Below are 27,886 nucleotides of genomic sequence, written 5' to 3'. Positions count from 1 at the left end.
TCAGCCTATATGAAGATCAGTTGAAGAAGCTGCTGAGCCTCCTTTGTGGCTCATTACAAGCCAGTGTCCGAGGCTAGCCCAAGGAAAAGAGTGAAACTACTTTACCGTAGATCATAAACCCGGATTTTTGGAAATAATTAGACACATATAGCAACAAGATAGTTGTCATTTAATCTGACTTTCTGAGTAGGATGTTAAATAAACAGAAGAATAACATAAAATTAAAAAAAAAAACCTTGAAAAATAAATTTGAATTCAGTGGATGCCCTTGGCTTAGGTAATTATGCTTCCAGAGACCCCTTTATAACTCTCTTAAGATCAATGGTGTGGAAATGGCTAACTTCAAAAGCTTCTTTACACCCCTAGATTCCACAATTATTATTCTCTGCCTCTGTTTCTGTTCCATCTGAACATCAGGGATTCTGACATTAACAAGGCATAAAATAAATGGAACAATGATAAAATCTGGAATCAATCTCATTTTCTTTCATTAGTTAGCTGTTCCATGGGAAGTTATTTCTATTTCATATATTTGATATGAGAAAGAAAAACCATTAATATTACCTTTATCATTTTTAATCAAAAGACTATATGAAATATGTATTTGGCTCCTATTCCTTGCTTTCCATCAAAGTGAATACGCAAATATATAATAACACATGGATATATTAGAGAAGATTTTTTATCAGGAGTCAAAGAAACCAACCCAGAAACATTATGGCTTTGGGTATGTTCTTTTATTTAACAAGCTGAAACCTTTGTGTTATACATACCTGAAAGCAGAGTTGTGTAGCCAGTTTAGGATCAATATTGCATTTTCTCAAAAAAATTTAAAAGTGTAAAAAAAAAAAAACTCTTGAGAATGAGGTAATTCACAAACTGTGTCATTTAGATAACCCAAGAAATTATATGTGGGTTCACCTTGAGTTTACCTCTTTATGTATCCACTGAGAAAGCAAAGAAAGTGATAGAAATGACTAAACTATTTATTAATAAAAGCAAGTAGATTGGCAAATGGAAAATCTGCTCTTCTTGCCCAACTACTGTTTTAATTTGTTCTAAGGTTCAATCACAGTTTTGAAACTTGTCACTTTTTTTTACTTTCCTCATGTGCCACATTACATTTTTTAAAAAGACCCACTAGGTTCATTAGGAAACATACTCTGAACTATCCACCTCTCTACAACTTGATTTCCGTTGATCATATGGTCAAAATTATCAACCTGTTATTCTGAATAACATCCCCTGTAACTATCCCATGATAAATTTGATAATGGGGCAGTTATTTGCATTTTGTTTATTGAATTGTGCATTTTTAGCTTATCCCTAGAATTTCCTCTCTATGAACTAGGGATTTCATCTGTCTTCTTCAATGCTATAATTCAATCTCAGGGAAGTGATTGGTAAACAGTAGGCATTAAGTGAGTGTTCACTGCATGAGTGTGTGAAGCTGCACAGTAGAGCACCATCTCCAGCCTGCAGCGTATCTTCCCTTCCTCATTTCAGTATCATCCATCTGACTTGCTGTTGCCTCTTGTTGTTTCTAAAAAAGAACAAAATACACAGAACCCTGAGTTTTGTTCCTGCATAATGGAGTGACCTTTGTAGAGAAGCTCCCAATCACAGTAAGATACGTAAGAACTTCATATTCTTTTAAAGAAGACAGAACATCAAAACATCCTGAAATATTTCCTGTAGCTTGTCTAATAATCACATAACTCCTTGCAGGTTAGCAGGCTTGTTTTGTGCTCACACCAAGCTTCTACATCCAACTTGATCTCAGCTGTGCCCCCAGCTACTCTCAGCCTCAATACACTCTTACACTGGTTGCCAGGAGATCTGAAATCACTGTTTTGCTGGTTGATCACAAGCCTTGCTCTACCATTAATGTTAGCATCATAGTGACAGGGGTTTCTATCTCAATGTTTGTATTCAATGATTTTTTAATTGGCATTATTATTTTCATATAAAGTAAAAACCTAGGTGGACTTTATGTTATATTCATAATATCTTAAACACAATGATTTGCCTATCATCTAGCTAAGGAAAAATTTTCCACTTGTCTAAGTTTCGATAAGAAGTGTTTTTCCAGGCAACCTCATGCATTTTATAAATGAGTGAATCTCCATTGTAACTTATCAAGACCAGACCAGCATCACTATTCTGGGATCTATGTCTCAATATACCCATGCTTTGTCATATATATATACATATATATACATATATACATACATATATGACTTCAGTAAGACAGAATTATAGCATTGAACAATACAGATGAATTCATACATATCTATATATCTATAGATGTCTGACAAATCAGTTCAGATCCTACGTGTGATATGTAAAATACACAGAAAAAGTCCTCATGAGTGAATGTGTTCACAATAGCTGAAATAAAACTTTCCCACTAGTCAACAGATCGTGTCTATAACAAGTTACACAGCTTACATCATAAGGTTTGAAACTTTACAACTCACTGAAGGAGTAATTATTGCTTAAAACAACAACCCAGGACATCAGTGTAAATTAATCTGAAGTTGTGTGAATCTGTTATGGGCCTGAAAGAAGTTACATGGTGAGACAAACCTTACTCTCCTTAAACTACTATTTTTCTCTTTATTTTCCCATGGAAGTAGTCTCTGTGACTCTGTCTTTTGGGTTTGTAGCTTCCATATTTTTTTAACCTTTTTATTCTCATTTATTCTTTCTCTTCCTCTTTCTTTTTTCCTCCCCGACACCCACACACCCCAACTAGCTTTCTTTCACACCTCCTATCATCTAGTGTTGCCATTTCCGCTCTGAGGACCATAGGTCTGACCTGGGGGCTGAAAGGTGGTAAAGCAAGAAGTGGTTGCCAACATGTGCTATGCAGTGCTTTCTCTCCATAACCAAGTGCTCTAAAAATCCGAAGGCGAGGACTGAGATACTCAGTATGGAAACTTGAAGGTCAAAGTGGTCATATTAATATGTGGTATTACCATAAATGCATGTCCTAGCTGGACATATAAACCAGTGTTCAGTTAATTTCATTAATTTAAAATGAAAACTGAAGAAATATTCTTATAAGCTACAAAAAATCTAGACACTTCATGAAAATTTGTAATACCATTTAGTTTTATGTAAATGGTTATTATTTTATTTTTTCACTTTTTTATTTTTTATTTTTTACATATACATTTATGTTCTCTCTCTCTCTCTCTCTCTCTCTCTCTCTCTCTCTCTCTCTCTCTCTCTCTCTCTCTCACACACACACACACACACACACATATATAATAAACTATAAATTACCTACAGTAAGAAGGACCACAAAACAATCAGGAATTATATGAATGTTACATTCATAGTGTTTTGGCTATTTGTATTTGGCAACCTTGAAAAAAATATCTTTCCTATCTTGGTGCATCTAAAATTCTGAATGTAAATCAATATCTATCATATCTCATTATTTTCAACTTAAAACATCTATCTAGACCTAAAAACACCTTAACCCCTAAACAAATAAGCCTAATTGTAAAACTAAACTATCTGGTCTTCAACCTCATAGGAGACTTGAGAAGGAATAAAACTGATTACCTTAATATACAGGGAGTACAGGCTGTCAGCTTGCCTAATGAGAAGATGACAGAGACAGTTTGCAATCTGAACAGTCACCCAAAACTCTCTATAATGTTGAAGCATCCTCTTCAGGTTATTATTTTCTAATGTATTGGAATATTTTCTACTTTCAGGTAGAGACTTACAAATGCCTTCAACAATGCCCCCAAACATATTGGCAGGGTTTTGTAATATAAGCCCCTGTGTTGGTAAGGCATGTAAGTAAATTTTAACATGATGATCACTTACCACCAGTGTTTCCCACAGGTTTCCTGTGCAGAATCCACATCACATGTAAGTGAACTTTAATTCGATGGTCACTCACCAGTGATGCCTAGAGGTCTCCTATGCAGAATCCCCATCAGTGGTCATCTGCAGTTTATAGGGCTAGAAGACTTACAAAGGGTTCACCATCATCTAATTTAACACTCAATACCTCCAGGAAAATCCTGTAGGAGCCCACAGAATAAGGGCTTTATTAGACCTAAAATCCTGTAGAAGCCCATAGAATAAGGGCTTTATTAGACCTTGGAGGAAAAAATTTTTTCTTAAATATTCTTATAGTATGTGTGGAGTTGGCTTCTGTTGGCTGGAAATGGTTTTCAACCAGGGACTATTATTCATTATGAACTAGAAAGATTAAACTTTCATATAGTCAAGTGTGTTTCCCTCCATGCAATCTGAATTCAACTCCTAACTTACATAACTTCACTCAAGAACCTGAGCCATCATTTTAGCAAAGAGAATGTTAATCACTTAGATTAGTAATATCTGTATTCTATATCATATAGAATCTTATTAATTACAAAGAAGCAAGATTGACTTGTGTGAGAAAGAACACATATAACAACCACCGTGTAAATATTGGCAGCTTACAAACAGGGCATTTGGGTCTTATGGAAATAAGCCAACCAAAAGCATGCAAAGAGTAGACATAAAGCCAACTCGACATGTTTGAGTGGCAGAGGGATTTTTTTTCAGGTAACAGCTTGTAAAATGAAGGGCACCAATAAAGTGACAGTGTTAATTTCAAGAACCTTAATCTTTTCTTCAGAGAGTAACAATTCTCAGGAACTCCAAAAGAATGAATATCTAATAAAATTATAAACCCTTTTCCTATAAGTGAATTCTAGTATCTGTCATGTTCAATTTTACCTTTATTTTTATTTTCTTACTTCAAAAGGTGGCTTCAAATCCTCTTGTGTAATTCCATAGGATTTAATTTATAAATACATTATGGGAGAAAATTTTAATAGTTTGAGACTCTTGTACGCATTAGGTACTTCATCATTGAATCCTATTAACACCCTAAAAAACTATTCACATTTATGATGCCTCAGACTAAGACTTGGCAAACCGTGAGCCTTTGCAGTTGGCACTGCTTGCTTGTGGTGGAGCTCAACTTGCAACTATATTCATTTCAGTCCTTAGCACGTCATCTTTATACTAAGTAACTTTCCTTTTATTTTGAAATTATACCACACATGTAATAGTGTAATCACTTAAATGTGTATAATATCTATTATATTTATTTGTGTAGCAAAAGGAGGAGATTTCATATGATTCTTGGACAGTATTTGAGCATAGAAAAAAATGTATAAGCCTGTATTAAGATTCTAGTTTATATTTTAGTACCACCTAGCTGATTAATTTTTGTGCATTATATATAACCACTCTACCATAGGTTAATAATTTCCTACCATGGTTGTATACACTTATTCTGAGGCAAGCAGACATCTGGCATCTTCTGTTTTTTCTTATGGTCCTATTTCCTCATTGCATTGATGACATTGCAACCATAAAGGTAGCCATTTCAGAGTGTGTGTGTGTGTGTGTGTGTGTGTGTGTGTGTGTGTGTGTGTGTGTTTGTGTGTGTGTGTGTGTGTGTGTGTGTGTCTGTATGTGTGCTCGTGCCCGTGTGTCTTAATGTAGGTATGCACATGCTACAGTGTGAGTTTGAAGATGTGGATAGAACTCAAGTGTCAGTCCTTGTCTTGCGTCTTGTTTGAGAGAGGATTCTTTTGTGCTAGGTAGACCAGGCAAGCTGACCTCTGAACCTCCAGGGATTCCCATCCCTCCATATCTGTTTTAGTTAACATACTATTGTTTTACAAGTTTAATCTCTTTATAACATCCAAATATCCCTTCCGCATTTCTCTCTAATATTTCAAAACCTCTTAAGAATGAGCTCCTGTTTTTGTTTTTGTTTTTTTTTGGGGGGGTTGTTTGTTTGTTTTAAGTTACATACTTTCTTATCCTGGAAAGAAGAACCAGCTCATAGTCACAACCAGACTAAAGGAAAACCAAAACTCAACATTGTGAAAGGTTGAATGCTTACTATCTGGCACCTATGCATGAACATACAGGCTCCTGAGGGCCACATGGTTCCACTTCTATGGCTTTGCCATCCACAGCACACACAGATTTTCTCCTAGGCTGGGTAGGAGCAACTCCATACCTGCTCCCATCCTTGGTGTTGGTCCCATGGTACTGGTATCTCCAAAAGGCTTAGATATCCATTCTTACTGTGCTGCGCTCCTTCCACTAGCCTTCCTTGGGCTGACTTTAGGTACTCTACCTGTCATATGATGCTAAGTCAACTTTTCTCTCCAATCCCTTCAATCCTTTGGCTTCTATTACACCTATAGCTGAACCTTTACTGGTCGCCTACCACAGCGCTCTTCATAACTCCTTCACTCTTTCAAAAACCCAATACCACCTGGGGACCACATTAAAGAGTTTGGCATCCTGCACAAGGCACAGCCTTGAACACCTTCTTGGACCATCGCTCCTATGTGCTGACTCTGAAGAAAACTTTCTCAGACTTTGTGTCACTGATGCCAATCCTTTTGTAATTACAGCCTGTACAACCAGAACCACGGATTCTTAATTCAAAGCAGCCATCATGGAGTCCGTAAGGGACTCTCAAACGGCCATAGAAAACTTCACACACCCAGCCTCCACCATCTTGACTAACCTCAGCACTATATTCTAAATTCCCACAATAGCACACTAACCTATGGACACTCAATAGGTTTCCTAGCCAGAGGTTTCAAAGTCCTCCCATAGTCCTCCTAAAAGCACATCACTTAGTTCTGTAGCCCCAATACTCTACTCCTGATAATAATTTGTGTCTTAGAGTTTCTATTTCTATTGCTGCGATAAAATACCATGATCAAAAATAACTTGGGGAAGAAAGAGTTTCTTTCATCTTGCTTTTCCAGATCACACTTCATCAATGAGGAAAGTCGAGATAGGAACTCAGAAATATGAAGGCAGGAACTGAAAGAGAGCCATGGAGCAGTGCTTCTTACTGCCTTGCTCCCCATGGCTTCTCCTCCAGAGACTGCTGTCTTATACAGTCCTGGACCAAAGGCCCAGAGGTGGCCCCACGTTCAGTGAGCTGAACCCTCCGATATTAATCAGTAATCAAGAAAATGCCCTGCAGACCTGAGTACAGGAAATCCAATAGAAGCATTTTCTCAATTGACATCGATCTGTCCTGGTATCTCTAACTCTGTCACACCAAAGAAAACCTGACCAGGACATAATCTCATATTACCATAGCAGTACTGGGATCCAGATGTACCCACAATGTTGACGCTGGGCATCGAACTTTGGCCCTCATGCTCTTAAACAAAAGTGTTTTTACCCACTGAGGCTTTTCTTAAACCTAGCAAGACATTTGGCAGAGCATCTTAAAGTATTCGTGGCTGTAAAGAATCTCTGATGTGAAATGGCTATTCTAACTTATGCCACATAAGCACCACTCTGTTTGTTGCACTATTGTGTGTAATTGGACATAGAGATAGATATAGGTAAAGGTGTATAGATATAGGTATAGATTATATATCGATATAGGATATAGATCTTTTCCAGTATATATCATATTTGCCTATAACAATGTCAGAAATTTAGAGGCTTCATTCTTTTGATATTCTTTCCTTAGCTGAGCCCTTATAGATACAGACCCTCAGCCAGCCTCAGACCAGTGGTGAGCAACTTTTTTTCACTGCTATTCTGAGCCTTCATTGATAAATAGGCCCATCCTTTAGGAACTTAACGTCAGAAATTCACTTGACTCTGTTTTCAGAACTATACAGCAGGTATAACAGCTATGCTTAATCATCTTGTGAGGATTTAAAGCTTCTATGCAACCAAGGAGTGGTGGTGCACCTCTTTAATCCCAGCATTCAGGAGTCAGAGGCAGGTGGATCTCTGTGAGTTTGAGGATATCCTGGTCTACAGAGAGATTCCCAGGATAGTCAGGGATACATAGAGAAACCCTATCTCAAAAACCTACACACACACACACACACACACACACACACACACACACGCACACACCTTCAATGCATGAAATATGTATCATTCTTTGCATGTTATAAACATACATAAATGGCATGGCGTGATTAGATGGGTAAGCTTCTTTGTGGTCCTCTTAGGCCCTACCTTCTTTTGGCTCACTGAAAAAGGAATTTCTATACTATCAATCAACTCATATTTCTATGAGGAAAGATCAAAATGTGGTCTTGTCTTCTCAGGGTATGTGGTCTGTATGCCATGCATTGGTCTACTTTGCTTTTTTTAAATAGTTGAATACACTCATGAATCAGTCAGTATGCAGGCAACAAATATAAGAAAATGCTGTAATGAATGAAGGCTAAATTCTATTTGATATGAGGATATAGGCCTGGGAGGTTGTATATATAAAGTCTGTTTTAGTAGCTAAGCTATAATTTGCCAAACAGAACTCATTTTCAAGAATCCTAAAACTGAAAGCTTCCTAGTAAGCAGGCATGTCTGCTGACATTTGATAATATCTAGTTGTCAGTGAGATTTTAAAATGTACCCATGCCTGTGTCAATTCCTAGATCAAAGCACATAGCAAAAGCTTAGGAGTTGGCAATTCGTAATAAAAAGTTTCTGCAGTACTTCATATGGCATCATGGTTCATGGCGTCCTTGGTATTGGTTAATTAAAGACATCGCTCAGGGTGGGAAAGGACTTGGAAGCGATTGTGCGACTTTTGTTGTTTTCCTTTATAATGAGCTCAGGGACTTGAGAGAGCGCCTTTCAAGTTTCTAACCGAGTGAATATATTTTACCTTTGGCTCATTATTTACTTAACTCCAGGTCATTTATTTTGGCAGAAGAGATGTGGCTGTTCAATATCAAAAGGCCTGTAAAATTTAACCTTCTTTTATTGCCCACCCGCATCATATGAAATATTTTGTGAAATGAGAAAAATGATAATTTCTGTAGATCAGAATCCCCCTCAGCTTCTATGATTTTACTTGCCATAATTTAAAGCGTACATTGAAAATATATTGCTTTGTTTGATCACATGTAGGTTTTCCATTAATGTAACCCAGCGGAGGTATCTAACATTGTCTATACATCTGTGAAAAATAATATGTCCAGAAATGGCACTGAAGATAACAGTGTGCACATCACCTTAAAGATGTCACCTCAGAACAGTGTTCTTACTGCATTAGAATATTAATTTATAACTCAGACTTATGAATTATGCATGCAAGGGACAGATCTAGCTATTTCAGATATGGATGTTAAATTTATTAACATTTTTTTCATCTTCTGATTTGCATGGACAGGACAAAGCCCAGCCATTCTGCCACCATCAGTGACAGCACCAGCTTCCAGACCTGCTCTGTCAACACCTGCTCTTGAAGGCGAGTACTTAGTTTTGTTGTGCTCTTCCTCCACATAAATAGTTCTGTTAGAGATAAAAAAAAAAAAGCCATGAATATAGAAGCAAACTAACAGAAACAGCAATACTTCCTACATAATTTAGTATTCATAAGGTAAAATTTTGTTTTCTTGAAACTTCAATTGATGTCTTTCTACAACACAAAAAGTTTCTTCTTAGAATTTCATTTGGTTGAACGACATCTTCTTGGAGGAAGACCAGTGTACAGCTCTGAAACTAACATCAAAAATCATCAAATGGACAAGAATATGCCTTCACATTTGCATTTTTACCATCTCTTAAATAATTTGGTATTTCAAGACTCAGGTGACAGCATCTCAACTTAAGCTCCATATGTTACAAATTATCCAAACTTGGGAACTATTTCAATTGACTGCTCATGAGTTCTGCCTTCTAGATGTTATTAAAATAGCATTGGCAGACTACATATATGAAACAGGTGCAATTATATTTATTTTATAAGAATTGAATGAAATTAGTAGCTAATACCAACAATAATTCTTCAAAATAAGACGTATGAAGGACAAATAAACTCCAACAAAACAACATAGACAGATAAACAAACAAACCTAAAACAGAGCAAAATAAGAGAGGAAACCATTGCAATCAGTTTTGCTGGAAATTTTGACATTTTTTTCAAGTCTTATCTATTTGTTATTTCTAATATTTTTAAAGTAAAGCCTAACAATAGGATTATTAAGATATTTTTAAAATTATTAGAAGATGATTAATTAATTTAAAAAAACAGTCCTTCTACCAGTCTAACTCAGTTTAGAGATGTAAAAGCATAGGAAACTGGGGCTGGAGAGATAGCTCAGAGGTTAAGAGCACTGACTGCTCTTCCGGACATCCTGAGTTCAATTCTTGGCAACCACATGGTGGCTCACAGCCATCTATAATGTGATCTGATGCCCTCGCCTGGCCTGCAGGTGTACACACAGGCAGAGCACTGTATACATAATAAACAAACAAACAAATCTAATTAAAAAAGCACAGGAAATTATAGTTAATGTACAAGACAATAGCAACAAAGGTCTTCCTCATCTCCCTGTTCTGCCTTTTGTTTCCTCCCTACTGAAAGGGACTTTGTGCACAGACATCCCGTCTTACTGTCTATACCAACTAATAGTTGTCCATGGATTCTGACTTATGTACATGGTCATGACATGGCCACACTGATGAGGCTTCATCAATGGAGTAGCCTGTGTATATGGGAGGGGGGAAGGAAATAGCAAGAGCACAGGATATGGACTGTAGGTCAAAAGAGATTCTAGGTAACTTCACTCCATTTGTCCGGCCAGAGTCTAGTTTGGTAAAAGATGGCCAGCAAAACTGTAAGTCACCACTACACTAATCCCAAACTAGCAACCAAAAACTGTTTTTGTTTGATTGTTAGACTCTGGATCTCTGTGAAAAGATGACGAATTATCTTGGCAGACTCCCTGCATATGCCCGAATGTTTCGAAAACACTAGAGATCTAGTCAAAGGAGTAGCGATTTTCTTTCCCAGACTCCTTAGCTACAATGTGTCTTGCTTTGCCCACATAGATATTTTATTTGTTTATTTATGAGTGTGAGTACTCTTGCTAGAGCAAACTAGTGTGGTCAGCACTAACTCCCATGTCTTTTTTTTTTTTTTTTTGGTTTTTTTTTTTCGAGACAGGGTCTCTCTGTATAGCCTTGGCTGTCCTGGACTCACTTTGTAGACCAGGCTGGCCTCGAACTCACAGCGATCCTCCTGCCTCTACCTCCCAAGTGCTGGGATTAAAGGCGTGCGCCACCACCGCCCGGCTCTAACTCCCATGTCTTAACTCACCCATTCTTCAACTCTCTCCAGACTTTGCAATTTTTAAAAAAATTTCTTGACACAGGGTTTCTCTATGTAATAGCCCTGGCGTTTCTAGCCTCAAGGAGTTCCACACAGCTCTGTCTCCTAAGCGCTGGGAATACAGGCATGAACCACTGCACTGGGCTGACCTTGCAGTTCTTTGTGAATGAAATACGTGTGAAGATAATTTCTTATCGATGTGTAATGTGCCTTTTCTTCGTTGCTATCTGCATTTAGAGTTGCTTAAATGGTTTGAGAAGCCAATTGTTCTGATTTTAATTTCTACCACACACAAATTTTAGAAACAACATGAATTCTAGGCTTATCATTTTTTGTACTTGTTTTTCATGGTTTAAGTTAAAAGAGTTTATAACTACTAAACCGTGAATAATCTCAACTATCATTTTGTATGTGTAAATAAAAGGAAAACAAAGGACTTAGAACAAATCATCTAAAACTCAGAAACCCAATGCCCCAAAAGTAAAATTAAGGAGAAACATAATATGTATGGGCTTTTTCACATGTGAACTTTAATCATTCAAGTGACTAGGGATAATTTATAGAGATTCTCAAGTGGCTATCTCTATGTCCAATGTTAACAGGCCAAGACTTTGCTTATAAATCTTTGTGGCATTCTAAGTATCAATGCATCCTAAAGAGTTGGACACAAAATAAATCTGATTTCCTAAGTGGAGGCACTCTTATAATAAGATTATTCAAATATTTGGCTCCAATTGATCTTCTGCCAGAGTTCCATAAAATGCCATGAAGCAAAAGTTTTGCCATTCAACATGTCACCTGGAAAACTTTGTGTCATTTTTAAAACGGGATTCTGAAGGTATTTTGTTGTAATTCAAGGAAGGTTAATTTGACCATTCATCCCAGGATTCAATATTGTGTTAGAATGGACAAATGAGCAATGTTTCAGGATCGTGTACCTTCTGAAAGTAGGAACTGCTTGGAAGCAGCGTGGCAGGGTTCTCTCTTTGAGGCTTCTAACATGGAGAAACTCCGGAGAAGCACACAGCATCCAGCAGGGCTGAGCTCAGGAGCTTTGTCAGGCTTTTCTGAAGTGTTGCCTACGACTTCATTAACATAATTGATTAGCAACTAGGACATAGTTAGTATTAATCAGGCTGTTTTTAGTGAAGCTGATTATGCAAGTCCTCTTGATGCGCTATTTTGGTCTGAAACTTCCTGAGGAATAACCTCTAAGAAAATGGCTTTATGTGAAAAAGAAAAAGAAAAAAACAACTCGCACAGGGTACTGAAGTATGGAGTTGCTTTGTAGAATGTGGGTCAATTGTGGAAGTGTAAACTTGTTACTGTTTTAATGTTTCCCAAGTACTGCTTTTTATAGAGAGACTAGACTATTACATTTGCTCAAGGAGTTTGGGAACAACTTAGAACTTTATCCATAGAAATCTAAAAGCTTGTCAACCTTGTGGCTGAGGCTCTACACGTCTGTAACGCTCTTTTACAAAATACATCTTTGTGCTTTCAGAGCACTTGACAATCAGCTTCCTGCAGCAGGTGCTTATTATCTGGAGAGACTCTGTGCTTCCGATCTCTGGCCACCCCAGTGTCTTGAAGTTGTATCTTACCTTCCCTGGATTACGCTGTTCTCTCTGGCACATGTTTTGTGTAGAGTAATACAGTTCTTAGTGTTTTGAATCTTTGACTGCAGAGGGAACTCATTGTATATTAAATTATATATATCTAATAAAATATATATAATAAAAATATATTGGCCTCAGGAATATTGGCTGTAATAGCTTTAAAAGGATCTTACTCACTAATCACTTATATAACTCATTTTGGTAACTGTTGTCAGTCTGTATTTAGTTCTTGACATTGTTCAACTAGAAGTAGTTTTAAAATGGATCCAAAGTGTGATAATTTTCACAATCTTTTACAGCACATTAAATGCTGTTCTCCTGTGGGTAAAGGGGCCCGCCATCCATAGGGTTGCTGTGGGTAAAGGGGCCCGCCATCCATAGGGTTGCTGTGGGTAAAGGGGCCCGCCCTCCATAGAGTTGCTGTAGTTATCCATAAAATATATAAATCAGATGAGAATGGATAGTTTTCCTCACTCAGAATAAACTTCGTACATTCTGGATGATATTACATCTTGGCCTGAGAAATTTCTAACTCTCAAATGTTGGTGAGCATTTTCATCAACCTCTCCTCCCAAGAAGCCTATTTCACACTTTCTTTACTTTAGGAGAATCCTTAGCAATTAAGCAGGGTAACTTCAGGAAAGTTTTCCCATAGCACCTTAGCCACTAAACGTAATCGAAAAACTGTTTCCTAAAATCCTTGAATAAGCAAAACTATAAGATATGATCTCAATTAGTTTTCAATAAAGAATTGGGATTGTTTCCTTTTTAAACTCAAAACAACTCTCTGAACCCCCTAATTTTTATCACTGATTACTGAAGATGGAAAGGTGCCTTGAAACACACAATAGGCATCTAACGGGAAATCACCAGGACATTGATGTTGTGTGTAAGTGTGGAAGAAGAGAAATTGTGCTTCAATTACTTTTAAATATCTCACTATAAGTACACAATTTGATAGTAGGTGCAGCAAGATAGATAAATATCAAAGATCTACATTGCTTCTGGATATACTATTAGTATTAATTTTGATATTGTCATTGTAAAATATTAAAACCTTTGAAATTTGTATGTAGACCAGAAAACAATAGAGGAAACAACAGAGATGTACAATACAGTCTCAGCTCTGGTGCTAATAATCATTTGTATGATCTTGACCAAACAAAATGCTGTGACTTTTGTATCTTCCCTTAGGGATTGTGGAAGTCTGTTCTGGAACTGCTACCCACCTCTCTCTCTCTCTCTCTCTCTCTCTCTCTCTCTCTCTCTCTCTCTCTCTCTCATTTTATTTCAGGCAGACAGATTGGTAATAAGTTGGCTTAATAACAGACTAAAGTCTACATGGCCTTGATTTGTGATAATCGCCACTGTAGCTGTGAAAGTACATTTACAATGTCTATAGAGATATAAGTTTATCAAACAACCATAAAGGGTTATGTAAGAATGCGAAAGTGTGTTGTATAGATCACAAATTGCGTTAGTTGGGCGAAGGTGAGCTATAAATGAGGCAGTTTGTCTGATCTCTACTAGATCAGAAAGAGTAAGTATTTAGATTTATGTAGATAAGGAAGGAAAAGGAGCATCACATAAAATTTAATAGGTTTCCCATAGGATGCATTCTAGTATAAACCTCTACAGCAGATACACATGACTTATTCACAAATCCAATAAACTGAAGAACGTGTCACTTCAGTTTTTATGTAAGAGAAGTAAAATATAAACTAATAAAGCAGGAATTTGGTTTCTGATTTATTCCATTAATTCAATAATACTATGGGTTTTATTCAACTTTATGTTAGTGTGCTATTCTTTGTACTGTGGTGAAATAAACTCAGTATCTCTTGGCGATGTTTTAGCATCAAATTGATAGTTATATATAATGATAGAATACCTAAACCAAATTACTTTATCATATACTTAATTTAAAATTTTGCTAAGGAGACTTAATGGAACAACACATACTTTAAGCATCCCACTGTTTGGGTGCACTTGGAAGAACAACTCATTTGCTTGCATAGTTGGGATTTGACCATTATTTTCTATTATTACCATTATTATAATTTTACATAAGGAAGTTTTTTATATCTAAGTAGCCATTAATCCTATTATGACTATGTTAGTTTATATAAAAGATAATTAATAAATTGTATTTATAGCATTCATGTAAACAAAACTCTAAAAATTTTTAGTACAGGTTAGGGCCATATTTTTAGTATACTTTGCTTCTAAAACTGAAGGTTTATACCTCCTCCCCATCCTGAGCTGTTTAAGCAGTTGAACAGAGTAGGATGATTCAATTTTCATGTTGAATCATTGGGTAAACAATAGAACAGATGAATTGATGATAAATAGTTCTGAGGATTTAGAAGATAAGACAAATTTAGGAGACTACTGCCCCAGGGAAAATGTGCACTTTAATCCTGAAGGATAGCATTTACAGTCAAAACAACTCCAGGAATTGAATATGATGTAATGACTTTACAGAAAATATCAGAGAAATCAAGGAAATTGCCTAAGATAACATGGTTCTAAAAGGGAATGATTGTAATTTGAGGCCAGGTGTCTGTTAACAAGGGTTGGTGCTTTTCCATTATCTCTGGATGGCAATTAAGTGTTAGGGCTCCATATAATTGCTAAGGCTGTTATCTGACTTAGGTGGTAAATGAGTGACATTAGGAATGAGAAAAGTTTTTAGGGGTAGTAGGATCAATTTTGATCTTGCTGGGTAGATCATGGTACCCAAGTCACTCAAATATGTAAATTCATGTGCTCAAGGAATGAAATATTTATGAATGTCTGAGCAGGGTTATAGTAGAGCCCTCCAAACATTGCCTGTATGGAGACTTATATCAACCTTTAGTCTCAAAAGGAGGGGGAATGGAGATATTTACTATACCAGAGAAGTTTGTGAATAGGAAAGAGATGCAAAATTTGAACATCTGCGTGCTATGACCTTGAGTAAGGGAACATAACTATCAAAATGCACAATGAATGTAATAATCTCAGTAAACAAGAGAACAAGCAATGTAATAAATATCCAGTTATTACTTTCTTTTCTATATGAACGTTTTCTGTCTCTCGGTCTCTGTTTCTTTATGTCTCTGTCTCTCTGTCTCTGTCTGTCTGTCTGTCTGTCTCTGTCTGTCTCTGTTTGTCTCTATCTCTCTGTCTCTGTCTGTCTGTCTGTCTGTCTGTCTGTCTGTCTGTCTGTCTCTCTCTCTCTCTCTCTCTCTCTCTCTCTCTCTCTCTCTCTCTCTCTTTCTCTCTCTCTGCTTTTTTGAGACAGGTTCTCTCTACTTCACCCTCCCTGTTTGTTTTATTGAGAGAGTTTCTCTTCATCATCCTGGCTATTCTGAAACTTAGTACGTAGACCAGGCTGGCTTCAACTCACAGAGATCCACTTGTCTCTGCCTCTAGAGTGGTATGCATCGCCATACCCAGGCCTTTCTATGATCTCCTGAACTACCAGCAGCCAGAGGACTTTGGTATTGATAATTATCATACATATAAAAGTCACCGTAGAGACTACACCTGATGAGTACATGAAGACTTTGCTATATGTTGAGCAGAAACTTGAGCTTGGTTTACATAAGTGAACACCCCCATTGGAAGATAATATATTATAGCAGTGTACAAAAGAAATATAGTACAGATAGTGGAGTTATCAGCTTAATTCAACACAATCATTTCTTAAATAGCGTTATGAAGAACTCCCATCTTTGACAGTATTGGTGTGACAAATGTTATCATGACAAAGTATTTTTGGAAAACACTTAGTATTGCAGTTCTGCATCTTCACAGAATAAAGACCCTCCCTGTGGATGAAAAAAATTCTCTATTTCTTTAGTCAGATAAACACATATTTCAAATAACATTTATCATTCACCTTAGGGACAAATTATCTTCAAAACACTCATATAAAGCTTAATTGCACATGCACCTACAAAGTAGGTCAGTTGTGGATGTAGTCTTCTGAGGAAACAGAGTACACTTGAGAAAGGAAACGTTAGGGAAAGTGTTGACTTAATCCAAAGAAGCACAACCAACACTCCCACTGGCAATGTATCTGGATAGCACTACAGCTAACATCTATCTATCTATCTATCTATCTATCTATCTATCTATCTATCTACCTACTTATCTATCTTTAGATCTATGTATCTATGTATGTATGTATGTATGTATGTATGTATGTATGTATCTATCTATCTATCTATCATCTGTCTGTCTTTCATCTATCTATCACCTATCCATCTATCTACCTATCATCAACCTATCTATTTATCTGTCTAGAGACTAATTGATTTTAAAGAGCTGCTTCCTGAAAATATGAGTGCTTGCAAGTTCTAAGTGTACAGCACTTGAGGGCAGACTAGTTTTCCAAGGAAACTTATGTTAAAGCATTGAGTCCAAAAGAATGTGGCAATAAAATTGCTACTTCAAGAGACCTTAGACATCTTTTTTGTGAGACATCAATTAACAGGCAGAAGTCCATATTGTCCGTATCGTGAAGATAATTTACTTTATCCAGTTTACTGATACAAAATCACCGTCATAGAAATAGCTAGGTTGGCTCTTATCTTTGTGAAGATAACACATCAAATTAATCATTGTGAGCATCATCAGAAGGCAAGCTGAGATGGACTCAGGATATAACTCAGAGAGACATTTGCCAAATACACACAGAGCCTTGGGATCAAACCTAACACTATAACACAAAATGAAAGAAAGAAACAAAATTAGAAAGAGAAAAATTAAACAAAAAGAGAGAGAAAGTTAAGCCTAAAATAATGTAAAGGAAGAAAAGTTACAACAGTTACAAGTGCTGCAAAGATTGATACATCAGAGACAAATGATATCTTTAATAGGAAATGACCACAACCTACACTTGACTGCACATTTAACCCCATCCACACATACTTGATGGTACACTAACGAGTGAACTGATGGTCCAAATATAAAACTGGTTAGTTGTCTTTATTCTCAATGACTGCCATGGGCATGGTGATGATTTTAAACTAAAGTATATTGGAGGTCTGTTTCATGTTGGAACTTCTATCATGCACGACAGCTTTGTCTCACCCTTTAACTCGGAAACAAAGTGTGGGCTCAGAAGTACCATCAAATGAAAATGCATCTTACCTTCTGAAACATAATCCTCCCAATATTGCAGAGTTAATCATTTTAAACTTTACTTTGCAATGATTCTACATTTACAGAGAACTGTTAGAGAAAGTTCAGCAAGCTTCCTCTGATATTAGCAGCATGCAACCATTGTCTATTTACTAAAATTAAGAATAACACTGCACAGCTATATTAACTGAATTCTATATTCATTTACCTTTCATTTTAGATGATTAAAATGCCTACATTTTACTAATGTAATGCCTACATTAGTAAAGGAGTAATAAACTATTCACAGCTTTTTTTTTTAATTTCCCACTCTAAATTCCAAGTGGTAGTCTAGTTTTTTTTTTCATGGTCAATTCTGATTATGTTGTGTTCTCAGAAAATTCTTGGTAGGCAAATAAAAATTAATTCACAATTGGATAGGCAATATTTAATTCCAAGGGAAAAAAACAGTATATACTCTGAAGTATATAAAAAGAGACCAGAAGAGGGGATGAGAGGTACAGTTTGGTGGAAGTAGCTTTGATTGGTATTTTGATTAAAAAGACCTTTAAGACTAATTCTGGAGTTGCATGCAAGGGTTTTCTGGATAAAAGCACAAAAGTTCTAGAAGTAAAAACAAAAAACCAAACCAAAACAACCACAACTAAAACAGGATTACACCAAATGAAGTATTTGCTTTCCACAACAAACTACAACCAACATGTATGTAGACAGTTTGAATTAGAAAAAGAACAAATTTGTGATTTTGCATGTGACACAGGGTAAATATTTATTATGCGCAAAGAATTGCAGTAGCTAAAAAGAAATCCACTAAAATCCATTATGAACTGTTAACAAACATTTCTCAAAATAAGATACAAGTATATGACAAATGCTAATCAATACAAATCACCATGGAAATGGAAATGAACACCAAATTAGATGCCTCCTTGCTCATGTATTGATGCTTTTATTTAAAAGACAAATGATGGTGATGTTTTGGGAAAGTAAATCATGCATACTGTTGCTGGGAATTTATGGTAATACAGTGATTAGGAAAGTGTAGGACTTTATTCTAAAAATTATAATAGAATTACTGTGTAAACCAACAATTCCACTACTGTTGGACATATATACATGAAATGAAATATATACACGCATATATATTTCATATGTATATACATATATATGCATATATAGGAATGGGTTTTATATATATACATACATATATATACATACACACATATATATATATATATATATATATATATATATATATTCAAGAGGCTTATGCACTTTCATGCCTATTGAATGTCCACAATAAACAAGATGTAAAGTCAATCCAAGCAGCTAGTGATACAGAATATGTCATCTACAATCTCTTCTCTTTAGCATCTTGCTTCTTTTAATTATCCAGGGGTAATTGCACCCAAAATAGAGTTGTGCAGTAAAGGACAAGAAATTTTAATCATAAAAGTATATGCAGAAAGAAATGGATTCCTTTAAAGTACATGTTTGCACGTACAACAAAAAATAAGGCACGTGTTCTCTATTTGTATCAGCTTAATATAATTGCTTTCCCCTTTTATGCAAGCTGGTGGTAAATAATTTTAGTTTTCCTTCATGATTAATGAAAAAAGTGGTCACACCTTTTAAGCTATTTCTGTTCTGAGCAAATGAAATAAAGAATCTTTGAACTGTTTATATAGTGAAACAATGGGACATTTCAATTAAGTGGGATGTTTGACACTATAGGAATAAACCTTATCTGTAGAAGGTGAAGATATAAACATATAATCCTACTTAAGTATACTTTATAGAAGATGATGAAATGGATATAGTTCTTAAGATAAAATAAAGCTTAATTTGACATATGAAAACCTTTATAACATGAAAAATTGAATTCTTAGATTAGGCATTTAATTCCACTTTAAGAATTAATATCCTTTAAGAATATTTTTTAAAATTGAAAAACTTCAATTAAAAAACAGTCTTATAAATATGACCAACATATTGGTAACTTCCAGTAATTCTAAAGTCAGGTTATATTGGAAAATAAAGATTGAGTCTCCCTCTTGTACTTTATAAAGTAAATCAAATCCAATTTTCTGAAAAGGCTACTTCTAAAATTCACAATACCTTTGAAATAGTACTCTAATGTGAATTTCTACTCAGTTATAACCAACTTTTACCCTTAACAGCAACACTTTAGTGATGAGAAGGCAAAGCTGTGCCTTTTAATACATCTAGGCGTTCTTGACATTTCAAAAATAATGAAGGCCGTTCACAGTCCACTTCCAATTAGAGGCAAATGTAGAAGAACACATAAGGAAAATGCAGAAAAGCAATCTCATTTAGGTGACACGGTGCTGAAAATGAAAAGCTGTTAGAAAAGGAGCTTGTGTTTGTATTCCTTATCCCCACGAAAGAAAAAAACACTGTGTCAATGTTTACAACACAACATCTTGGGGGGGGGGGAAGTAATGATTCTGCATAAAACTTAAATTGCTTAAAAGAGAGATTCTCAGAATGACAGGATTATGGAACACATAAAAACAGAACAACTCTACTTCATAGTGTTGCTTGATTAGATAAATGCATGTGGACTGGCAGCTACTCCTCGCTTTGGAACAAGTCAAACAAATTTTAATTGGGCATTTTCTGTCAGGTGATGGTAGTACATTCCTTTAATCCCAGTACTCAGGGGACAAAAGTAGGTGTACCTTTGTGAGTTTGAGTCCACACTGGTCTACGAAGTGAGTTCTAACACAGCCAAGGCTACACAGAGAAACCATGTGTCCAAAAAAACAAAAAACCAAACAAAGAAAGAAAACAACAAAGTGAAACAACAAAACCGTAGTGGAAAAGTAAAACTTAGGGTGTCACTTTTATTGCCACCAACCCAGTTTCTTCTACTGGATCATATTTGTTTAGAAAATGAAAAACAAACAAATATAGCAACTTTCATCTTTATAATTGTAACACATCCAGTTATCTAAAAAGCCTTCTATAATTTTAAAACTATTTAGGGGAAATCTGTTTATTTTAAACATTAAGTTCAATTGATAAAGGCATTTTGTGACTTAAAATGCATTAAATTTTTCCTTTTGAATTCATTTTTGTATTAAAATTTCAGTTGGAGAAAGCACAATTGTTATTAGGTCTAAGAATTTTCATTGAGCTAGAACACATATCCAAATTAAACAATGAAGGAATTGTAAGATAATACTTTTTCCCTGCCCTTGCCTCATGAAGTATGTAAAGGCAAGGAGAATTTCATATTTCATATTATAGGGGACAAGAGGAAGGTATTTCTCATCCTTACATATATATCTGTGTTTTGTCATTGACATAAATTTTGAAATTCTTTGTAACCTTTCTTGAGCCCACTTCTCTCACCAGCTACTTTTCTTTAAACATGGAATGTGTAATTAATTGAGACCTTTTTATTTCAATACTTTGGAGGCTCAAAGAAGAACTATAATTTTATACCATGAGCAAGATTAAATTTAAGCTGCTAAGAGCTAGAGTCCCTTAGGGTATTTACTCCATAAGAGATGGAAGTTTAGGTCCCTGCTTGTAGCTATAACACACAAGAGGTCACTGCACATCTTCGGTTCTGCAGCAACGTGGGCTGTAAGGCTTGAGAGCTGCAGGCCATTGCAAGGCTGCTCCTAGCATCTAGTGTCAGGCTGAGGTTTCCCTTCAGATCTGCAGGCTCTTCCTCATTCAGCCTTCCTAGGCAGAGCCTGTGACCTTTTTCTCTCAAAGGCCTTACTGTCATTGTGAACTTTCTCTTCTCACTTTGGTTCTCACACCAGGAGCCAAAGTTTTTTAAAAAATTCTGGCACCTTCCTTACAACTGGTTCAAATGAACCTTTTTGTTGATTTCAGTAGCTAAATTGCATAGCTGAAAGTCTCCAAGGAGTCGCTGGAAACTGTTAAGGAATAGTAGCCTTAAAGTTATTTGTTAATCGCTAATAATGAGAACTGCTTTCTGTGGATAAGTCAGCCATTACTAAAGAAAATTGAAGGCAGAGAAAAATGGATTAGGGTTCTAAAAACGCCAGCTTAGTTATGGCAGATAACTCAAGTGAAGCCCTCCCCAGAAAGACTGTCATAGTAACAATTACACTGCAGAGTAACGGATCTCATTATGTTGTATAATGTCTTCTTCTTTGAAAAGCCCCAGAGAAAATTCAGAGGAAAATTTACTGGTGAACAACAACAGAAAAATTTCACTGATTCCCCCCCCCCCCCCAGAAGTCCTCCTTATTGTCTCATCACGTAATCAAAGGGAGCACTTGACACTACCCAGCCTCAAAGTGGCCCCATGTCATCACCCAGCAGCATGGAACTTTATCTGCTCAAGTGCCCTTGCCTGTGGCCTCAGAGCTCCTGTCTTATGACGAGAGTAACTCCCAGCATAAGCCACAATGCTCCACAGGATGGGCCACACAGCGGAGCCCTGCCTCGGAGTCTTCCACTCTGCCTGTGTTCTTAACCCCTCCATGTTTCCTATGTATCCAGTTTCAGAGTCTTGGCAGGCAGTTCTTGCAAAAATAGTCCAAATACTTCCAGTTTTTTTCTTTAGTTTTCTTAATATCACAGCTTGAAAGTGACTTACACATGATTCACCCTAATGAAAACAATGCTGTCTTCCATTGCAAGATTACCTACCTAATCTTCTCAAACAAGTATTGTGCTTAGCTTCAGTTGTAAAATGGAAGCACCTTGGAACTGGTACCCTCAGTCAAATGGCATAGAGGCATGTCTGTGCAGCATTTTTTGGATTAGTGATTTGTACAGGAGGGCCCAATATAGTGTGTGTGTGTGTGTGTGTGTGTGTGTGTGTGTGTGTGTGTGTGTGTGTGTGTGTTGGAACAATCTTCAGGCAGGTAAGCCTGGATTTTGTAAAAATAAAAATGGTGGTACACACCTTTAATCCCAGCATTCAGGAGGCAGAGGTAGGTGGAGTTCAAGGCCAGCCTGGTCTACAAAGTGAGTCCAGGACAGTCAAGGCTATGCCTAGAAACCTTGTCTTGAAAAAACAAAAAACAAAAAACAAAAACAAAAACAAAAAAAGTGACTGTGAATTTGGAAGGAAACTAATAAACAGTTTCTTAGTGGTCCCTGCTTGAGTTACTGCCTTCAGGTTCCTTCCTTGTGGTCCTGCCTTGTTTTCCTTTAGTGATGAACTTCAGTTTGCAAAGCAAATAAACCCTTTCCACACCCAAGTCGTTTTAAGACATGATTTATCACAGCAACATCAGAGCAAAGTAGACTATTATGTCACTTTTTTATAATCCTTATTATCATCTAACATTATATATAAATGTGCATACTGAACATGTAAATTAGATTTTTCTCTTGCTTTAAACTTTTGTGAAATATAGACAATATATACTGACTACTTACAATTCTTTTATTAATTAAATTTTTTGAGACAGGCTTTCTCTGTGTAGCTTTGTCTGTCCTGGAACTTTCTCTGTAGACCAGGCTGGCCTTGAACTCACAGAGATCTGCCTACCATTGCCTTCCAAGTGCTGGGATTAATGGTGTCTGCCACCACAGTCTGGACTCTAAATATTTTTAAACTAATCTGTTCCCAGTAAAACTGGCCAATATATGAAAGTTGTGTGAATTTCATTTGAAGTAAGGAATGAAATAATGATAAATTTAAATACATTCTCGTTGTTGCCCTAAAATGTATGGCTGAAAATGGAAAGGATATTGAATGTTGTACACTAATGCAAAAGCTCAATTTTGATATATTGGTATAGAGTTCAAATTCAAGATTATTCTTCACACACATTAAATATATCTCTACACTAATATGAGGTAGTGTACCCATACAACTCAATTAAAAGGGCGAGGTTTACTTCCACTACTTTGAAGGCGCTATTGCAGGCTGTTTAGCATAATTAAGCAATACAAGTTATTTGTTAGTTAATCAACTCATAGTCATGTCAATTACTAGTCTACTTTCATCACAAGAATATAGACTCTAGGTTTAGCACATAGATATGGTTCTATAGATCGATAAGGTAAAATAGTTAGATAAGGTCCTCAAAAACCTCAGAAACCTACAGAATGTGGTATTTAAAGATATTTTTATGATTTTAAGAATCCTTTGACAATATGACAGTTAACTCCTGGCAACACTCCATCTACCTCAGAGAAGATGAAAAACATTAAAGAACCTCTTTATGGAGATTGCTTCAAATGTAGCAGATAAGCCACTGGACAAAATGTCCTTGTTTCTGCCACAGACAGAATCCAGCCTAAGAGAAGGCAAGCTTAGATGCAGGCAGAGTCGATGGCCAAACTCTGCCAAGACAGGGTAAGCAAGTCCTCAATAGTTCCTGCCTCACAAATATGTCTGCCTGATATAATGGGCCAGAAGGCTGAAGATGATGCTCCAACATCATAGAGAATTTTCGGTGATGTCCTGGCAGGTGACTGTCTCTGTTATTTTCTCATTTTGGAAGCTGCTAACTTGTACTTCCTGTCTACCCAGATAATTAATTTTATGCCTTCTTAAGTCTCTGATGTGGTTGAAGACCAGATAGTTCAGTTTTACAATTAAGCTTAGTTGTTTAGGGGTTAACTTGCTTTTAGGTCTAGATAGATATTTTTAGGTTGATAAAGATGAGATATAATAGTTAATGATTTACATTGATAATTTTAGACTCACCAAGATAGGAAAGATATTTTCTCCAAAGTTGCCAAATACAAATAGGCAAAGTAATGTGCATGTAACATTTAAGTATTTCTTGATTGTTTTGTGGTCCTTCTTGGTGTATGTAGTTTATTGTATATATATGTGATAATATAAATGTATATGTAAAAGTAAAAAAAATAAATACTAATAAAAACATAAAAACAAACCAAAAAAAAAAAAAAAAAAAGAAAATGGAAAGGATACAATTAGATGAATTATTTGACTTTCCCCATTGTTGTCTCCAGGGTAACCCATAGTATGAGAATCCTTGGCGTGAATTTTCTAGTTCTTTACCTTTTCTAGTTGTGTGATATTAGGCATCTGCTTTGACATTGTAAACTTCAGTTCATCTTTCTGTAAGTGGTAGCTAACAAACCATAACCAAATGACAGCCAGAGGTTTCTTCATTGTAACACAGCTGTGTGGTAAACAGATTTGCCTCTACATCTGTATTTTTTTTTCTTGATGTTTCCCAGAAAAAAAAATTATTCTAGAAACAGACACACACACTCCTTGGATGCAGAAAGACAAAAACTTTGCATTTACAGTAATCTATAAAACTCACATTTACTCACATTTTTATTATTTGTCAAATGTAGTGAATGCTGGTCATTATTTTCATTGTACTGTTAATCGCTACTCTGTTCTAGACACTTTAGTTCAATTATCCCTATACTTCACAGCAAAAAGCAAGGCATGGCTTATTAGTTACCCAAAATTGAGTACGTGAAAGCAGATGTCCAACACTGTATAACTCGAAGAGTTCAAGAACAGAATTCAGACCAAGGACACCCATGCACTGTTTCTTATCGCACACCGCAGATAACAATGGGAAAAATCTAATGATTACTCATACAATTGACCTTTTTCTCCTTCTATGCTATTTTCCATGGTCATGCCATGAGCTGGGTTGCAGGCCAAATTTGTACCACTCCACAGAGACAAGGTGACCGTGAAAAGGAATGCTGGAATGTGGTGTCATGGGAGAAGTGAGACCTGATTTGAATGGGCACAAAAAATATGCCAATCCTGGCTCTGAAATGAAGACAAACATTCCTCTGCCATGTAGAGTTAGAAAAATTCTACATTAGAAAGACTTGGAGAGGAATAACACAACATAGAACACAATTACAAATACTTGAATTTGTTTCTTAATTTTGTTAGAAATCAGAGTATTGGAAAACTTTACAAAGATTGTATGTTTTCTGGTTTTGAGGAGGCATATAAACACCTAAAAGGAAGAGAAAAGCCTATTGTAAGGGCTTAGGAAATGAAAAGTAAGTCTTTTAACTTCTCTTTCATCTTAGACATCCTTCGAGTTGTAGGAAGGATTTCTCTCACCAACAACAGCCTTTTCTATGATCTTGGCTAGGCAGAGCTGTCGTTTCAGGGCTCAGTTCAATTTTGTCAGAGAAAGACAATGTACTCACATGTCTATCTACATACATCTTTAATTTATGTTTGAAAACATATATTTTTAAAGGCTCTAACTCTTCTTTAGCTGATGCAAACAAAACAGAAAAACATTAGAAGACAAGGCATAGCCACACACAGAGGGACTTGTTGAATGTTGAGGGACAAAATGTCCAAATTAGGAGAGTTTTCATAAAAGAAACATAACTTACTTTATGCTCAAATAAGGCATAATTAAATTCCTATGTCTTTTATAAAAGAAAATTTTGACTGCATTGCTACTGATCACCAACAGAACACAGACAACAGTGTGTAAAAAGAACGCAGAATCTTTAGAAGCTGATGTTTTAAGTGAAAGTCTCCATGAGTACAGTGAGTCCCATAATGGCAGCTTAAAGCTCTAATTTATTTTTAAAAAAAAAAGCCATTATTACAGTGCGTTATTTACACCTACCTGTGTGGACTTCTGCTCTTATTCATGAGCCTCATTGTGTACGGCTATGATCACAGGCGGAGCCTATAATGGAAACATTAATTCAATCTGAACTTAGGCAAGAATACTGTATTGCCACAATAAAACCCCAGCTATATTAATTCAAAGCGTGAGACTCAGTGCACAAGAGCATTCTCTTTTAAGAACTTGAAAAGAACAGCTTACACCTCACGGCCTCGAGCATCTACTTTAACTGTGCAGTTCAGTTTGCCCCTCACTAATTGGCGCAGACTTTCTGATGAAATATTTATTCCTCAGCAGTAGGAAACTCAGAGTCAGAAACCGATGTGTGATTATGTGGTAACTCTGGCATTGATAGTATGGTCTTAGAAATGTTTGCAAGTACTCACATTTAATTAGGCCCTTTTCTGATTCATGATATCCGATGGTGATGTTTACGCAAGTCCCTTTTCAATTACCTGGCATTTTTATTTACTTACGAAGATGGGAAATGTCCAGCTACTTATCATTTTCCCCCAGAGTGAAAACTGAATTTAACAATACTTTTGAAAAATCTTTATTCAAAATTTTAAGTATGTTTTGCTTATGCCTAAACCTTGTGGAAAAGGCAAAATGAATTTCAATTGCCTTGTCTCTGATGCTGGAATGATAAAATGTACCTTCTGGATTTTCTCCTTTCAGCTGAACAAGCTGCAGGAGTACTCGGTAGCACATTTAGACAAAGTGAGAATGTGTCTCCTTACAGTGCTAGATTATCTCAGGGAAAGGGGCTCTTTATAAATCATGCTTCTAACACTCAACGAAAGTGTTAGCTTTGATCTTGTAGGTAAAAAAACCTCTATACCTAAGGGGATGAATTAATTCCTATATTTAATTAGATGCAGATCTTAGTAGACAACTTAAGCATTCATCTTAGAACTGCACACTAGATATTCTGAGCAGAGTAAAAATCTCATAACAGCTTGGCTAATGAGAAACTTAGAACACATCAGTTCCTGAAAAATGACAAATGTCAAAGAGAAAGGTATTTTGAATGTAGGATAAATAAGTCTATTAATTGAAGATTAAAAGTCAGTTTCCATCATTAAAAATTCATAATACCACTTCAAGCCTAAGATCATAGAATGTTCTATTTCAGGAACTGGATACAAGTACTTAGTTTTGTTATTTGAAATGACTAGATGTAGAAAAGTGCCCAGTGAAGTCAAAACTCATGGCTGGGCGGCACTGGACATTCCCTCTTGGACCCAGTCATACCAATGCATCCGAAACACACACACATCCTCAAGGAAACTTAAAGGAAACACACATGATTTCGCATGCCACGCAGACTTACCACAGCCTGCTTCTAGCCATGCACTCTGGTTCATGCATCTGGTCAGAGAGGGTTAGTGACAGGAATATCCCTC

At 36.2% G+C, this 27,886-nt stretch overlaps 1 protein-coding gene and 1 long non-coding RNA gene across 14 annotated transcripts in view; one reads left to right on the top strand and one right to left on the bottom strand.

Moving 5' to 3' along the window:
* The window catches only part of TRDN (triadin), a 355,846-nt gene that overhangs the window by 129,700 nt on the left and 198,260 nt on the right, over positions 1-27,886 (top strand). For all 13 annotated transcript variants that reach the window (XM_084777414.1, XM_084777409.1, XM_084777410.1 and 10 more), the window contains one exon: positions 9,212-9,289. In XM_084777414.1, the coding sequence (XP_084633540.1) occupies positions 9,212-9,289 (78 nt within the window). The remainder of the gene's footprint in view (positions 1-9,211; positions 9,290-27,886) is intronic.
* On the bottom strand, positions 243-27,886 carry LOC311595058. The gene is made up of 3 exons (XR_014778298.1): positions 27,814-27,886; positions 26,478-26,540; positions 243-1,543 (listed from the first exon to the last, which is right to left on the bottom strand). It is a non-coding gene; the product is annotated as an uncharacterized lncRNA (long non-coding RNA).

Source organism: Acomys minous, assembly GCF_964271855.1.
Source record: "Acomys minous genome assembly, chromosome: 3".
NCBI classification, from domain to species: domain Eukaryota; kingdom Metazoa; phylum Chordata; class Mammalia; order Rodentia; family Muridae; genus Acomys; species Acomys minous.
The sequence above is the reverse complement of the archived record's forward strand: the minus strand, read 5'-3'. Positions and strand labels throughout refer to the sequence as shown.